Here is an 18,253-nt window from a genome sequence, read left to right as displayed (position 1 = left end):
GATGCGCCGCCCTGGCAGAGACGTTGGGCATTCCGGAAGAGAACCACGCCCAGAGCTACGTGCTTTTTATTCACACCCCTACGCTGGCTTGGCATACGTCGGACCGGCCCACTCTGCTCACGCTTACAGGGGAGGACGTCATAAGCTACATTTCCAGGATCTTTCCCACTGGCTGGTGTGACATGGTTGCGTCCACTGTCCACTATACTACATACACCAGCAGTGCATGTGGACATGGATATGTCTGTGGTCTGCATACTACAGTCTGTCCAGCACATCTCCGCCACACTTGGCATTGTGTACCTTCTCATTCATGGGTCACTTGCCTCTGTCACACATGCCTAGTTCCCACCTCTCCCCACATTCCGCTATTGTGTGGCTGAGGTGCCATGCTGTTGATGGCTCATGTACATGGCTAGCCCAGGTTGCCAAAGTAAGTTATGCTGTTGTGTCTGGTGGGCGGGCATGTTGTTTGGCATTTTGAATGTGAATCTGTGAAGTGTGCATTCCCAGAGTTGTGAGTTGCATGATTGTGGAGTTGGGGGGTGTGGTGTGTACATTTGGTACTTGCCAACGAGCAGTGTATTTCCATGGGTGCCATTCTGTTAGCGCTGGTTGATGATGGACTGTCGGTAGAAGTAGGAATCATGCACACTGCCTGGGTAGTTGGCGACGACATTGGTGGCGATTCCCAGGTGGTCCACTGTTGCCTGCACATTGATGGAATGCGTGTGCTTTCTGTTGAGGTAATTGTGTGCAGTGTCACCAGGGGGCACAAGTAGGACATGTGTGCAGTCAATTGCCACCTAACACGTGCGCGAAGCCAGCTACGGCGTAGAAACCTTGCTTGGTCTCCAGCTGTTCCTGCGCGGTGTGTGGAGAGTATAGCTACTGGGGTACCAAGCTGATGATGGCATCAATGACAGTTGGCTGGCTGTGAGACTCCTCCGACTCTTGCGGTTGTTGGTTGGAAGGTCCCAAAGGCCAACATGTGCAGCACAGCCAGCAGCTGTGTCTGCGGAGGGATGTTGGTTGTCCTCTGTGTTGGTACCATCAGCCTGTGGGCAATGGTGGTCAGGATGCGTAGGATGTAGGATGGTTGTCCTTTTGAGCCAGTAATGGGCAATGGCTTTCTATGGTGTTGGGTCTGTGAGGTTGGTGTGTTTTCTGAAGGTCCGCTGTCTTGGTCTGCGCTGTCTCTGGGGGGGGCGGGGGTGTACGGGGGCGGTCCTGGGGGTGGTGGCGGTGAGTGTTGTGGCCCTGTTGGGGCTCCGTGCTGCATGATCAGTGGCTCCATGGCATCTGTTGGTCTTCCGTTGTGGCTGTGGGCAAGGCTCCCTTTTCTGGTGCCGGTTGTCGTCCGACTTTGCACCAGGTCAGAGCAGGTGTTAATTTCCTGCTGCTAATGCACCTTATCACATGTTTTGTGATCTTATCGCCGATCTGGCTGGTCGTTGAGAATGTTGAGGTATGGTGTTGTCGCGGCTTTTTGCTCGGGAACGCCTACTCTGCATCTCATTAGCGATAGTTGCCGGGGTCATCCGTGGCGATGTTTTGGCTGCGATAAAGTGGCAATAACTCGGCAATAGGTCCTTGAGAATATGCCCCCATGTGTAGCAACAAGCTGACAGGAAGTTCAGAGAGGTGTAAGAAAGAAGTTTGGTGGGGGGTAATCAAGACATGATAGTCTTGTTATCCGACAATTCCAGCAGTCAGCATACTCCGCTAAAACATTTGGCCCCTTGTGTTTAAGTTTTTACTAATGAAGCTCTACGTCCCTAAAGGCATTATTTCTAGAGGTGAAGGGGTATAATATGCAGATACAGTAACATTATAGCATTGTGTGTTTTCACCATTTCTTTGTCTTTGGAGATGTGTTAAATAAAACATAAGTGTTACAAGTTGGTCCTAAAACAGGACTACAATAAAAGCAAAAACTAAACTTATTGTTTAAAATCTAACATTTTCCATGGTTTATTCTTTTGTGGGTTGTCATGTATGGAGCAGCACACAAAAATTCAATGCAGTTACATAATATTTATAAAACATTTCTGGTACACTTGTGGTGGGGCAATATTATGTCAAACATCTGATGCTTTAACTTCCAAGTATGTAATTGTTTCTGCTTTTATCTTCTTTTGCCTGCAAACAGAAAACAAACTTTCAAAATCTTGAAAGAAAAAAATCAAAGCATTAAATTTGATAAACCTGGTAGCAGCTGGAAATATATTTAAAGGGTGTATTCATTACAATCTTAAAAAGTTTATTTGTGGCAAATGTTAACACTCTTTATATAGGTAACATTCTTTTTGCAGTCAAAAATAAATCATGGGGCTTCATTATAGAAGTGGTACCATCAGCAGTAAATTACCACACTCCTCCAGGAATACATACGTACTAGGCTATAATTATTAGGGCTTGCCTAGTTTTGTTTTCCCAGCCTCATGTTTTTGAAAAACAATAATAAAGGTACGGACATATTTACATACAGAAGCTTTCAGTCCATTAATCTTTTCAAGCGTCATTCATATTTTACTTCTGCCCACCGTAGCAAACAGCATGTGGCATGGGTCAGTTCATTTAATCCAAGAGGGTGCCCTCAAATGGATCGCTTCCTGCCTCACCGAAATAAGTCAGAGAATCCGCCTTCCACCCTTCACCTCGGAACCCAAGCTCATGATCTGGGGCATCCCTCAAAGTTTATCCCTCATCCCTACTCTGTTCAACGCCTACATGAACCCCCTTGCTAACATCATCAGAACCCATGGACTGAACATCATCTCTCTTCGCATACACCCAGCTCATCCTATCTCAATCTGAAGACCCATTCACCACGAGGGCCAACTTTACCTCTTGTGCTTGAAAAGTGTCGCTGACTGGATGCAAAACAACTGCCTCAAACTCAACATGGACAAAACAGAAGTTCTGATCTTCGGGAACAACACCTCCCTGTGGAATGACGCCTGATGGCCCACTGAGCTGGAACCCTTGCCCACTTCCATAGAACACACCTCAGCATCATCCTTGATAGCAAACTCACCATGAAAACCCAGATCTGCACAGTCTCCTCTACCTACTGCTTCACTCTTCGCATAATCTGAAAGATCTTCAAATGGCTCCCAGTCACCACCAGGCATGCCATCACTCAAGCCCTCGTCACTAGGGTCTTGGACAATGACAACACACTCTACAATGGAATTACCACACACCTCCTGAAGAGACTGCAGACCATACAGAACTCAGTGGTCAGAGTCAACCTCCACATCCCCAAATGGACTCAGATCAGCCCACACCTAAAGAAACTCCACTGGCTTCCCGTCCACAAGAGGTGCCAATTCAGGATGCTGACCCACACCTACAAATCCCTGCACAATCAAGGACCATCGTACATCAAACACTGCCTGAGCTGACACCGACCTTCCAGACACCTCTGCTCCACCTTCCGGTCCCTAGGTCACACCCCACATCCAGCAAAGCAACAGTGGAGGATGCTCCTTCTCCTACCTCACCGCACAGTCCGGAACAGTCTTCCCCTTCACCTCTGGACCTCACCCTCTCTTCAGGAATTCAGAAGGTGACTCCAGACCTGGTTGTTCAACTGATTCTACCCGAGCAGCTTGGCTCTCAGTGTCTGGATACCCTTGTGAGTGTATAGCAGCACTTTATCAATCCTGTTTGATTGATTGATTGATCCACTGGCTCTCTGTACCTCTGAGTGACGGCAAGTTGACAGATTATGTGCACAGCTGCCTGAAAGTAGTGCCAGACTTCTGTGCCTGGGCCACTAGGTGATTTCTTCCTTCATTTACTTATGTATTTGTTTATTTATTTATTTATGTAGGCCATTGTTTAAAAAAAAAAAACTATGTATATAACATTATTACACCAGCTACTACCAAGGACAGATCCACTGGCTTTGCCATTGACTATTGTGAAATGCAGATATTATCTTGAAATATATTTCCCAAATGCAGTCACTTTATTTGAAACATCAAGTTTCTAGTTTTTGAAAATACGGACATTTTGCCATGAACTACAATATGTCCAATTTAGCTAGCATGTCACTAGGAATAAATGGTATGTATCCCCCCTGCCCCTCCCCCCCCCCCCCCCATATAGCAATTTCGCGATTTGCAAAATTGGCACTTTTGTAAAAATCTGTCATTTTTAGGTTGAGCGTAATCGTACGATCTCTTGTATACTTTAGAATACATATATCTCCTGGGCCAAATGCCATTTTTTTATTCCCATTTGTTTGTTTCAATGTTCTTTAAAAATCCTTGCTTACTAGTAGCTAGTCCTGTCTCTTCGTCCCTCCTTTTTCCTCCAAGGAGCAGGGACTAAGTACAATATCATTACTCTTTGTTCTGTTGATCTGCTCGTGGGGGGACAATTTTATTATGTTTTCAAGCTCGTGTTACACTGTGGCTGCTCAGACCCATAGCTGCTTACATTTTATTGCAGCATTAACCCTCTCAGTACCTTCCATGCGACTGGCATTCTTTTGTATTCTTCCTGAAGACAGCTCCCAGGCTAGCTTGGAATGCAAGCAATTAATTATTGTGGTTTTAAGTCTAAGTCTGCCTCCGTAAATTTCCTCTAGAAACAGGCACAAAAGCACTGCAACAGCATGCTATCTAGCTACTGCAGCTATACATCATGTAAAAAAGTTAAACCTCTACTTAAAAACAGCCATTGTTTCAGTTCCATTAAATCAACACTTCAAATTATACTTTAATATGCATGTTGCTTGTGTTCTTTCCTACCCTCCAGGACCTGTGCTTGGCTGCTGGCTGAGGGGTTGGAAGTCTCTGCTCGTGGTTTAGTGCTGAGGCCCAATTGTTTCTTTCTGGAAGAGTGTTCCCTGTAAATGTGCATTTGAATGTAGTACATTAAATGAATGCGGAACAAGAACGCAGGGCCCGCACAAGGGCTGTGTGATTACACTGGAGACTGACTACAGAACAGAGGGGCAGTGTTTCTGAGTTTATTTTGCTTTTAAAAGCACTCACTGCGAGCAATTCCAGACAATAAAAATGTCAAGGTAACTCCAGTGATTAATGTTCTTGTTGGAGAGATGGAGTTGTCTAGTGAAATACATTTTGACTCATTGCAAGGTAGCCGAGGGTTAATATCCTGCCTGTAGAGAAAATGTACCATGCAGAACACAAAATGCATAAAATGTAAATAGGTCAGTGGGTTACTGCTTTTCTGTTACTTGCAGCTTAAAGGTAAATCCTAACCTAGAACAGTGAATTTATAACTATAATCAGAGAACTGCATGCACTGCACAGTATAGATTAGAGCAGATATTAATGTTGCAAAAAGGGTTCATCTGAGTAGAAATCGGTTCTTTTTATTTAAGAGAACCCCCAACTATGGTGTGCTGTTTTCAGTTCTGAGTTTGTGCTTCTGGGGCCCAAGCACTCTTTAGCAATGCTACCTACCAATATGCATGACTTGTCATTCCTCCAACCTGAAGTCCTCTGTCTTATGTAACATTTCTTTTACGCTAATTTATACACATATGATTGATTGCCTCTGTGTAATTTGTGTGTGATGCAAAGTGCTTTGACACCCTACACTGGTATGAGTGGCGCTTTATAACTAATTAAATGCATCTGAATATTAGTGGTTATGGAGCCTTAAGGAACACTGTTGAAGGGTGATGGTGATTAAGGAATCCGCAATACTCAGCCTTAGATCAACATCACCTCAGCACCACCTCAGCATCAGCTCAGCACAACCTCCTCATTAGTGCACCACCACCAATGCGGCACCAACTCAGCATCAGCACAGTACCAGCTCAGCACCAGTGAAGCACCACCTTAACATCAGCACTACACCATCTTAGCTTTAGCATAGCACTATCTCAGCATCAGTGCGCCACCACCAATGCAGCCCCACCTCAGCAACAACTCAGCACCAATGCAGCACAACTTCAGCATCAGCGCACCACCACCTCAGCACAGCATCAACTCAACATCATGCAGCACTGCCTGAGCACCAGCTCACCCCCCCACCTCCGAACCAGTGCACCACCACGACCTCAGCATCACTCAGCACCACCATAGCTTCACTCATCACCACCTCAGTATCACTCAACAGAGCACCACATCCTCATCAGTGAGCCACCATCAGTGCAGCACCAACTCAGCATCAGTGCAGCACCACATCAGCATCAGTGGAGCACCAGCACATCACCATCTTCGCATCAGCACAGCACCACCTGAACACCACCACCTCAGCATCAGCACAGCCCCCTTCCAGCATCAGCACAGCACTACCTTCTCATCAGTGCAACACCACCTGAGCACCAGTGCAGCAGCACCACCTCAGAATGACTCAGGTCCACCTCAGCAAGATTCCGCATCACCTCAGCACCAAAACAGCTCCACCTCAGCAGCAACTCAGCACCAATACCGCACCACTTCAACATCAGCACAGCATCACCTTAGCACAGCACCAACTCAACATCTCTCATCACCACCTGAGCACCAGTGCAGCACCACTACCTTAGCTTGAACCAGCATCTCAGCATCACTCAGCACCACCTCATTATCACCTCAGCATCAACTCTTCATCAGTTCACTACCAACTAAGCATCAGCGCAGCACTACCTTAGCACCAACTCAGCACAAAATAAGCATCAGCACCATTTTCGCATCAGTGCACCACCACCAACACAGAACAACCTCAGCAGAGCATCACCTCAACACATCACCACCTCAGCACCACCTCAGCACCAGTGCAGCACTGCCACCTCTGCATCACTCAGCACCACCTCAGTAATACTCATTATCACCTCTACACCAGCACAGCACTACCTCAGCATCACTCAGCACCACCTGAGTATTATTCAGCATCACCTGAGCATCTGCACCAGCACACCACCACCTCAGCCCCACTTCAGCATTACTTAGCACCACCTCAGTGCCTAGCATCTTTTGATTCTCTCCTAGTGCCCGTCTGCTGCTCGTGTTGTAATTCAGGTACTATTTCTCAATCTCCACCCTCCTATTGTTTATGTCCCTTCATTCATAACAACAAAAAGCTATAATAAACAAGCATTACAACGGGCAGGAAGAGGTTGCCAGCATTGCAAGGACAAAAAAACAAGGCATTTTTTGTTAATTCTTTTTTGATAGTCATTTAATTGTACATAATGTCTTCTTTAAACTCCACTACATAACACTCCACAACACAAAATACAATTCCACATACTTACACACACTCCCACTCCACATAATTCCAATACACTCAAAAACACATAATTACTATCCACTTAATACAACTGCACATCACACCACTTAATTCCACTACACAAATCCACACCAGAGTTTCACACGTCACAATACCACAGCTAACAAGTCAAATCCAAACTACATAATTGGTACACACCACATACATCCACTCCAATCAATAACACATAGGTAAGAGTAATTTACAATGCCAATAGCTTCAACTCTTTCCTTTTTTTAAACACACAGATCTGATGCTTAGCTCCTACCTAGCGCAAAGCTATACACACAGTTCCATGCAAACAATTCAACTCCACACATTTCCAGTCCACACCACAAAATGTAACTCCAAATCACATAATACAACTCAACAACACAATGAACCACATACATCCAATCACACCACACAATTCCACATTATGCCGCAAAATTCAACAGCACAACACATAATTAAACTGAACGGTTTACCATTCCACAACACACAATCCCACTCCATATAATCCCACCACACTGAATACCTCATAATTGCTAACCATATATTTCCATAGCACACCATGCCACATAATGCCACTCCACAAATCCACTCCACACAATTACACACCACACAATTACACAACTAACTAATCCAATCCAACCCATATAGTTCCACTATACACCACATACATACACTGCATAACACCTAAAAAAAATACATTGCCATTTACAATGGCAATAGCTCCAACTCAAACAAATGCGAGACCGGTTGCATTTTATTTCTAATGCTCTTTACGCAAACTTGGGTAGCATCTGCACTTGTGGAGCTCATTCTGCTGCCTGGCATCGTTTACAGATGAACACACGTGTCTTTTCTGCCATCCTGTGGCTACACGCGGAACAGTAATTGTAATATTTAATTTTATTTATAAGGTTTTATATAGCGCGAACAAGATCACGAAGGATATCAGAACCCTTTACATTAGGATGGATGGAAGGACATAAATGCAATATCGACATCGAATAGGAGTAAGAAAAAGGCATGATCGCAATTACAGGACAAATGACATCTGGGGAGTAATACTAAACTAAAATGATGATAATACAATAATCAAGTATATAGCGAGCTACGCAGGAGATCACAATATGCTGTAAAGAAGAGCAGTATTGAATCATGGTCCAATGGTTGTAGGATCAGTGACTTCGAGTAGGGGAACCTAGCCCAATTAAGGTAGGAATTTATTCATGAAGAATCTTTTAGCTTCCACTTTGAAAGCCGTTGATGAGGAGATTCTGCGTACTTCCGTGGAAGAGAGTTCCATCTCTTTGGAGCAGCGCCGGAGAAGGCTCGGTGACAAGTTCTCTTTTTGTTAAGGATGAGTGGTTTCAAGAGGAAGGTGTTAGCGCTTCTTGAGGCTCTACCTCCACAAGATAGTTCAAGCTTTTGAGCTAGGTACCTAAGGGTTTTGAGATGAAGGGCTTTGTGAGCCAGAACAGCAATCTTTAATTGGATTTGTGCTTCGTAAGGCAACTATTTAAGAGATTTTAGAACTGGGAATATGTGCTCATTACATTTGGTGCCTGTAACCAGTGTCGCCGCAGCATTCAGTGATGCCCTAAGTGGAGCCAGGGTGTATTTGGGAAGGCCACAGAGCGTAGCGCTGCCGTAGTCTAACCTCGGCAAGACAAGCGCTTGGACCACGTGCTTGAAATCAGTTTGTGGGAGGAAAGGTTTGATGTTTCTAAGTGTCCTCATCAAGTGGTTAGCTCCCTTAAACACATTGCTGATATGATTTTTTATATTCAGGTGCTTTTCCATAGTAATTCCAAGAGATTTGGCTGAGTCTATGATGAGAGGGGTGTAGTTGAAAGCAGTGAGGTGATTCAGCCAAAGGTCAATCTTGGGGATGTGGTTCAGAGGACAGATGAGTAGGAATTCTGTTTTGGAGGTGTTGAGCAGGAAATGGTTCTCGGTTAACCAGTGTTGAGTTGAAGTTATGGTAGTGTTAAGTGAGCTGATGTTTTCCGGGATGAGATTTTCAGATAAAGTTGCGTATCGTCAGCGTACATATGGAAGATAATGCTTGTGGAGTTTAGTGAGTTAGCTAATGGCTCTAAGAAAAGGTTGAAGAGGATAGGATATAGGGCGGACCCTTGGGGGACACCCATGAGTACTGGAGAGGGCTGGGAGAGAGAGTGGTCAGCCTTGACTCTTTGTGATCTGTGGTGGAGGAAAGACGAGAACCATTGTAGCACCTGACCTGAGACACCCATCCTGTTCTTCAGAATAGATAGGAGGTTGTTGTGATTGACCGTGTCGAATGCGGAGTAAAGGATGAGGATCAAGAGGCAAGATTCGTTTTGGTCAAGCATTTTTAAAATGTCATCCATAAAATGAGTGAGAGCAGATTCGGTACTGTGCCCCTTCCGAAAACCAGATTGATGCTGGTCTAAAAGATGGAACTTCTCAATTTGAGCACAAAGTTGTGATTGTATGCATTTTTCTAGGAGTTTGGCTAGGGTGGGGATGTTGGAGATAGGGCGGAAGTTATTGAGGTCAGCTTTGTCTGCGTTGTTTTTTTTTTTAGTATAGATGAAACCTGAACTACTTTTAGGCAGTCAGGGATCTTGCATTGTGATAGAGAAGTGTTTACAATCTTTGTCTATGTGGGGATGAGTACATTCTTGATTTCTTTGAAGATGGCCGGGGGCAAAGGGTCACTGAAATGGTTAGATGGGTTAATATTCAGAAGAATCTTGTTGATGTCGTTCTCACTAAAAGGGGTAAAAGTGCCCCATGATGCATTATTCTTGTTGTGCAGACCGATAGGTTTGCGTTTTTCAAGGAGGTTAAGGGGTGGTGCCGCCCTAGAAGATGGCAATAGGGCCATCTTAGTGGCGAGGTCAATGGTGATGAGTCTTGATTTCTCAGTGAAGAAAGCAGCAAGTTTGTCGCATGAGGGTGGGCAGCCTTCAGAGTCAGGGTGATTTGGACATACCACAGATTGCTGTTTGACCACTTCAAAAAGCTTCTTTGGGCGGTTTGCAGCCTGATCAAGTTGGTGTCTGAAATAATCTGCCTTAGTGCTCTTGATTTGTTTGTTGTAGCGGCTCCTAACATTTCTAAGGAGTTTTAGTTGGTCCGAGGAGGGATTGGATTTCCAGGAACGTTCAAGTGTCCTAAGGTTGCGGCGTTCTGAGTTTAAATTGTCATTGTATCATGGTTTGGATATTTTTGTTGAGGCATTTTTTTGTTGTAGTGGTGCAATGTCATCCATGATGTTGGAGATAGTCGAATTGTAGGAGTCGGTGAGTGACTCAACCTCGACTAAGTCAGCATGGGAGGAGAGGGCAGAATTACATTGGGCAGCTAGTTCACCTAAGTTTATAGATCTGAGGTCCCTTTTCCATATTTTTGTTTTCGTTGGTTGAACCTTCCTCATCGACACCTCACTGTTAAAATAAAAGAGGATTCAGTGGTGGTCGGACCAATCACAAGGGGTAATAAAATACAATGTGATGTTCTGCTCTTTCAAGATAATGAGGTCTAGAGTTTCTCCTTTATTATGAGTTGGTTGGTCACAGTGCTGAATCAGTTCTTGATAATTTAGGGATGATTTAAGGCAAGATACAGCGAGGTCGTTGGGGTTAGACCAGTGAAGGTTGAAATCACCGAGGAAGAATTGTGACACAGTTGAGTCGACATTGACAGAAATGATTCCCATTAGTTGCTCGAGGAAGGGGAGATTGTCTCCCAGGAGGTGGTAGAAAGTGTGAAATTTGCAGACCGGTAGGTTCTTGCTTGAGATGCTGAGGCAAAGGTATTCACAGGAGAAAGGCGTAGAGGACTCAAAGTGAGAAATCAAGAGTGTGTTCCTGTGAATACAGGCTAAGCTACCACCCAACTTCCGTACTCCGTCTAGCCTAATTATGTCGTGGGTAGGAGGTACTAGGAGGTTACATCAGACAGGACTACAAGGTATAGGAGTCACATGTCATCCATGATTGTCATTGTAGGCAATATAGTTTGTGTTGTAAGTCTGGAAAAGCGCAAATTCAGAATTTAAAAACATAACAGCATTGTTAGGGTTACTCTCCAATAAGAATTGATTTCTACCCAAATGAACCCTTTTTGCAAGATTAGGATAATGAAAGATTGGGCAAAAAAACATATAGCTGTAATATATAACTTGCAGTTTGCATGCAGCTCTTTGATGACACTCAGACTAGTTAATAGCTTGCTGTTCTATGATAGGATTTTAACTTACAAACTGCAGGTAACAAAAGGATCTCTCTGACAGAAACAGTAACACACTGACCTACTTTACATTATATGCACTTTTTCATCTGCATGGTAAACGTTTAATGCAGCAGGTATATTAACCATCTGCCGTGAGCACCACATACTATAAAATGTTATATAGAATAATCAGCCACTTTGTAGACAAATATAACACTGAACATTGGCACACAGCTGATTAGAGAAAAACAAGTTTAACTGAACGTGCCACTCAAGGCAATTTTTTGCCGCCAGTACTCAGGGTTCACGCCAACACTGATGCACACCAAGAAGACAGGACCTATAGCGACAAGAACCGCACTTCAGAGCAGAGTCAAGAGCACTCGCCCAACATCAAGCACCAGCCTGAAAAAGGTAAGCTGTTCTCTCGGGTGCTGCTCCTGCAACTCAGGGATAGAGTTATTGGTTAAAATGGGAGTGTCTCCTCCATTGCATCGTAGAGTGCGTGCTTAGCAGCCTGAGACTTAGTGAGCAGAGCGGCTCCTCTAGATCAGCGACGATGTGCTTGGTTAAGAGCCCAAGGGTTATTGAGAGGCCCTGCCCGGTAGTTGTAGAGTGCTTGGTTACAAGTCCAGGGGTCACCTTTAGAGTGCTTGGTTAGAAGTCCAGCCCTACGGCATTTTTATTATAATTTTTTTTAATGAATAAAATACTTCCTTTCTGTAGGAACTTTGAAAAAGCTGTGGGTGCAGCATCCAGAGCAAGGATCAGGCAGGGGAGACACAGCACAGACATGGCAGGCATATTACAAGCAGAGTGGGCCAGGACAGGCACGACTGGTATAGTACAGCCAAAGCAGGCACAGCAGCAGCATTATCACGCGCAGAGAGCAGGCCGGACAGTTGTAGCGTAAGTGGGGCAAACTGTGAGCAGGCATAGTGCAGATGTAGGGCAGATCCAGAGGGCAGGCAGGGCACATGGAGGCAACGTGCAAAATCTATTGTTGTGAATTGTTTTTTCCTCCGGTAGTGGTTTGAAAAACAGATACATTCAATCAGAACAGTGAAGTAATCAGTCCATTAACAGGGAAAGACAAATCCAACGTCCAGAGTTTGCCCAAAAGGTGATAAAAAATCTCCCCAAATTTTGCCCTGTAATTTAAAGTACTCGTGCTGGTGTTTCTAGGGTATGCAAAGTCACCGCTCTTTGAGGGTGGGCTCGTATTTGCTAAGGTTTTGCACAGGCAATCACGGTGCAAAAAGCTATGCAAAACGTGTCGATATACTAATCCTTAAAAAGCATGCAAGAGCAGCGCAAAATTGTGCAGCGGTCACGAGTACCAGCGCTACCCATAGTAAATATAAGACTTCCGGTCCTGTGTTTGCGCAAAATATGGCCAGTGGTCCGGATTATGCGGCTATAACAAAAACAACAAAATCACTGTGCCCATGGAACCAAACGAACGCCAATTTAACAAATTAAGCACTGGGCATAGTGCAGGTGTAGGGCAGATCGAGAGGGCAGGCAGGGCACACGGAGGCAACGTGCAGCTAGGAGAGGAACAGAGCAGACAGGGCATATGCCCAGAGCATGCAGGGTAGACTAGAGGCACAGTCCAGACAGAGTAGGCACAACCTTGGCAGGACAAGTATAGTGCAGGCAGAACGATATGACACCACGGACAGAGCTGGCACAGCGCCTACACAGAAGGCAGAGGCACAGGCCGCACAGCACAGAAAGAGCAAGCATGGCTCGGGCACCGCTTAATCAGGACAGCACAGGCAGGACAGTGACAGAACAGGCAGGAACAGCGCAGAGCTGCTTTAAGGTGAGAGGCAGTACCGGGGTCACTGTTAACTCCGATTCTCCTCTTGCCCTCAGGCCTGCTGCGGCCTGCTGCGTCTCTTCCTCTCTGCAGAAACTGCTGGCATCACACGGGGCCACCGGACGGACTGCCTGCCCACGCCTATCTGTCTACAAAGCATTCACATTGCTTATTTTGCAAAATAACATTTTATTGTGTGGGGCCCACAGCTGCTGTTCTTCCGCCACTGCAGCTGGCTTTAACTTTAAAAAAAAGATTTCGCTGCAAAAGTTAAAAGCCAGCAGCAGTGGAGGAAGAGCTGCAGCCACGGGTCCAACACTATAAAATGTTATTTAGCATAATAATACATTTCAAAGATAACATTGCAGACAAATATAACGCTGCTAAAAGACATTACTTACTGGCACTGCGGGACGGCCTTTTTCATTTTAATTAATCTGCGACGGATGAGGCCTGCTGCAAGACACGCTGATTGCCTCTGACTTCGGATAATGATTAAGGCGGTAGCTGCGCAGTATGCTGGGCGGGCCGCGGGTGGAAACACTTCTCATTGGTCCAATGCGGGGCACAAACTTGATGATTCGACACGGAGGGATGGGGCCAGGCTATGTTTTGCAATCGGTTATTGGTAGTGCACTTTGAAAGCGCGAGCGGCGCTACCAATCATGAATGACTGCAGAATGGGGTGTGACGGTGTTGGTGACCTACGCCGAGGCAGGGACCGACGCTGCTTCAATTTCTGGCGGTAATCGTAATGTGTGTGGCTCATATTTAGGTGGGCGGCAGAGCCGCTGCAACCAATTTGAAATGTTTTAGGCGCCATCAGCGCTTCATGGAGGGGCGAGGGGAGGAGACTTGAACAGTCAGTGGCACCTACTCTGAGCAGCGCGCAGGTGCGTAACGAATAAAATTATTATTCATACTGCATGTGGACTCAACCAGCCTGTAGACCCGGAGCTGAGAAATAAGTGCCGGTGCTAAGCACCGGAAAGCCCCGGCACAAATTAAGCACTGGTTGGTACCCACAAAAGGGCGATTTTATGCTTATTCTCTCTATTTAGCTGCTCCTCCTTTATAAACTTGTTCCTATCCTTAACCCTAAATTGACAAGAAAGAAAGAAGAATATACCTTACTCTGGTGTGGTGTGCACCATCATTATTGAAAGCAGAATATCTATGGCACAGAATTTCGAGGACAAAATATCGAAACTGAAATATTGCCAAATAAGTAAATATAGATTTTCTGTATCTAACTCCACATGTATGCTACTTAGCGATATATATCTTCACGGTACAAAGATGTGGAGTTAGGAATAGTAAATAAATGAATACTTCCCTTTATAAACTTACCTTTCCATATTTTGTCCCTCAATATTCTGTCCATATTATTGTTGTAGGTCAATATTCAGGGGTCCATATTCACTACTACAACCCTCGAGTATGTGTCATCGATATAAATTTATAGTTTGCAGTTTGAACATTTCCCTAATCCTTTGTTTTTATAAATTTGGATGTGGAATTAATTATGTATGCCAAACCCTCATGATCTGGGTCCAAATTGAATAATTACTTTTATCTGACCTTATTACAATATTTAACTGAATTAGGGTGCATTTTAAAATATTTGGCTTAAACTGCATTAACTGTGTATTGTGGTTTTACATTCCATGTAATGGGTGAATGTTCCAAATTAAACTACTGTTTTAGAATCTGGCTGAAGGGCCAACCTGAATGGTGAGCTGTAGAAAAAAGGTTGATATTTGTGCAAAGAGTAACATTGGTGCGTCACTTGACTCGACTTAATATTTTTTTCTTTATAACATGTGCCTAAAGCCATACAGACATATATCACCTAAAGTAGTTTGGTGTTGTTTCAAAAATATACTGAGGACCTTAAGAGCTGAAATATATTACCTACGATCATATATTCGCCTATCACCTTATGTTTGAACGAGTAGCAACTACCCTTGACAAGTTAATTATGATTGCTAGGTGTTAAATGACTGTAAAATTTTAATACGCGACAATAAAGATGATCATGATTATTATTACTATTGTTGTTATTATTTATATTATTATTGGTTATTATTATAATAATCACTACCCTCCTCGTTATCATCACCATCATACTACCTTCATAATAAAGTTCCCTCTGCTATAATTAAAATAATAATTCCTATAATGATAATTATGATGATAATAGTATAAGATGGTGATTATTATTATCATCACCATCCTCCTCCTCATCATCAGCATCATACTGCCTTCATACAGATGACCCTTTATTGCATCGTTTAATAATAATAATAATACTACTAATAATAATAAAAATAGCCATGATAACGATTATTATTGTTATTATTGATAATAATAATCACCCCCATCACCACCACAATTATCATCACTCCACCTTCATAACAAAGCACCCTAAACTCAGAATAAAGTTGAAAAAGGCCTTGAAAACTGAAAGAAATCTTTCAGGTTGACTTTCTGTTAACAATATCTCGCTCTTTTTGCTGCACTACCAACCTTTCCCGTCTCCCATGCAAAATATGAACAACTAGCATGGTTAGCAGGGAAGAAACTGTGCAGAAGCTGTCGACGTGTCAACACAAGCTTGTGTGAGTTAAGATTTCTTGGAGGTGGACTAGGTTCTTAGTATCTCAAGATTGTTTTCACCAGGGACTGGCCGTAGCGGGCACTGGTCAGTTCCCCGGTGGGCCGCCAGGGTGGTGGCCGGTTTTAGGCCCCTGAGGGGCCGTTTTTGATAACAAAATTGGGCGAAACCGGCCCTAGGAAACAGCCAGGCCACACCCCCTCCTCCCCCCCGGGGGGGGGGGGGGGGGGGGGGGGGGCGAACAGTGTGCCAGGGCCAGTTTCGGTTCCCCAGTCCAGTCCTGGTTTTCACCCAAACTTTATCTTAGAGTGAGTACTTACTTATGCAGGTTTTCTGCTTCTTCAATAGTCTCAGGCAGAGCTTTCCCTTTGGTCTCAGGTAGGACAAAAACCAATCCACCAGCAATCACTCCAGTAACAGCTAGAAAAAAAATATTTTACACGTTTTAATGTATAGAAATGAATATGTATTCAGTATTTTGGGTGAGTACAAATGAATGCAGGTTGAAGGATCTCAATTTTAAAACGACTTTTATTTTTGGGCTCTTGATGCTCAACCAAGTCAAGAGCAATGCCCTACTGAAGGCCAAAAAAAGGCAACTACATCACGACAGCATACTGAAGGAACCTTTATATTTAAAATATCTTGTTATGAAACTTGAAGATAACTTGGGTTCTAAAAATGCCCTATTTTGCTCGAGTGCCATGGCCATGCGTATGTTCATGTTCAGTTTGTTCAAAAAGTCTGTCACTTAAACTAATCTTGACTTTTTGCTTAGTTTCTATCAAACTGCAGTTATCACTATGTTTAATTCCCATTTTGACCACAAGTTTGATCTTTACTTTAACTCAGCTAAGGAACTATAAAAAAAATTCTAGATTGTTTGAAATGCAGTGGTTAGGATCCTCTTGTGCAATTAGTTAAACATTCATTCATTAATGCATTCTTTCGAGCCCCTTTAATCATGGTAACATCTGCGTCTACTATTAATTGACAATCTGTAGCCTGTGAGATCAGATTCTAGTCACTTCATCATATGATCTGTTTCAGAGGGCCTAAGTGATTAAGCACCAAATATACCTGCTATATCCCTTAAAGATCTCCATGTTTTCTGCAAAATATTCTGGGTCATTTAGAGTTACTAAGATGCAAAATGCGTGGTTTCCCTACCCCATTTGGTAGTTAGGGAAGTACAGATTTTCCAATGGCAGAGGGTTAGCAGACTCCCCTGGCAGAAACACTTGGGCTGACTACTTGTCTTACTAGTGCTGCTAGGTCACAGTGATGGCCACCCCACCCAATTAAAGGCAAAGTAACTGCTACTCATTTCCAATGACAAGGAAAACTCACAGTGGCCTTCACAGGTAGAGCTGAAACAAATTGCATGCTGTTGTCATTGATTTTTTTTTTCTTTTCAGAAGCAGTTTTGTGGGTTGTTTCTGAAAAGGAAAAACAACTGCTGAGTAGACGAAACGGAATCCAGTGGCCTGCTCCGAATTAGGACTGACTAAAGTGCTTCTACTGTACAGACAGATGCACTTTCTTCACGGTGAACCCTGCCATGCAGGCAGAAATATCTAAATCCGATAGGTGGTCCTTCACCAGGAGGCTGGTGGGTTGTTTTCCAAGGTCTCTATCAGGGGTTTCCAAACTTTTCTGTATGAGGGCGCCATTGTATATGTTACAAATATTCACAGGCCGAAAAAATTATGTTTATAAATGAATGAATACAATTTAAATAAATGAATAAGAATAATTTTTGTAATCAGCATGATATGATTCAGAACAAAAGAGAAATGTGACAATTACAAAGAAACAATGCTGTGCTTAAACTGAGAAATGATATATAGTGAGTAAAAATTACAAACATTAGCAAAATAATTAATTACTTAACTTTGGAAAAGAAAAGTAGGCTATTCATTTTTAGGACGAGCCTAGAGTCAGCGCGCATGCGCTGCTCTGCGAGACTTGTTGTAGTGGAGTACGGAATAGCAGCCCGTCACACTCTCCGCCCATGTTTGTTATTGGCTTGTGTCATTGTCCTTCGTAAATACTGGCTTCTGAGTCGTAAATCGGCATGTTAGTCCCTTGTTAGCACCACCTTGTATTCATCTGTAACCTCCCATGGGGACTGGCCCTTTTACTTCGGTTGTTACATGAGATGCTTTATTTAGTCTGTATGCATTCTTTTCTTTATTGAGTTTCTCGTACTTGCAGTCACGACGTGCTTTGCTACATTCAGCGCGCCATGCACGCTTTCTGCCGTGTTTGCCTGCCCCACCACCGTTCCGAGATCGCTGCTTTTCATTTATTTATTTTTTCGCTCACTGCCGCCCGCCATTTCCTTTCGTTTTCAT

General features: G+C 43.8%; 1 protein-coding gene across 1 annotated transcript in view; it reads right to left on the bottom strand.

Moving 5' to 3' along the window:
- Positions 1–1,943: 1,943 nt before the first annotated feature.
- Positions 1,944–18,253, bottom strand: part of LOC146820844 (solute carrier family 22 member 2-like) — a 384,966-nt gene continuing 368,656 nt past the window's right edge. Inside the window, exons 10-11 of the mRNA XM_085611653.1 lie at positions 16,217–16,316; positions 1,944–2,142 (exon numbers count right to left, since the gene is read on the bottom strand). Of these exons, the coding sequence (XP_085467779.1) occupies positions 2,082–2,142; positions 16,217–16,316 (161 nt within the window). The 3' untranslated portion in view covers positions 1,944–2,081. The remainder of the gene's footprint in view (positions 2,143–16,216; positions 16,317–18,253) is intronic.

The sequence above is a fragment of the Triturus cristatus genome, chromosome 6 (genome assembly GCF_964204655.1).
Source record: "Triturus cristatus chromosome 6, aTriCri1.1, whole genome shotgun sequence".
Taxonomy (NCBI): domain Eukaryota; kingdom Metazoa; phylum Chordata; class Amphibia; order Caudata; family Salamandridae; genus Triturus; species Triturus cristatus.
This window is presented reverse-complemented; position numbering and strand designations above follow the sequence as displayed.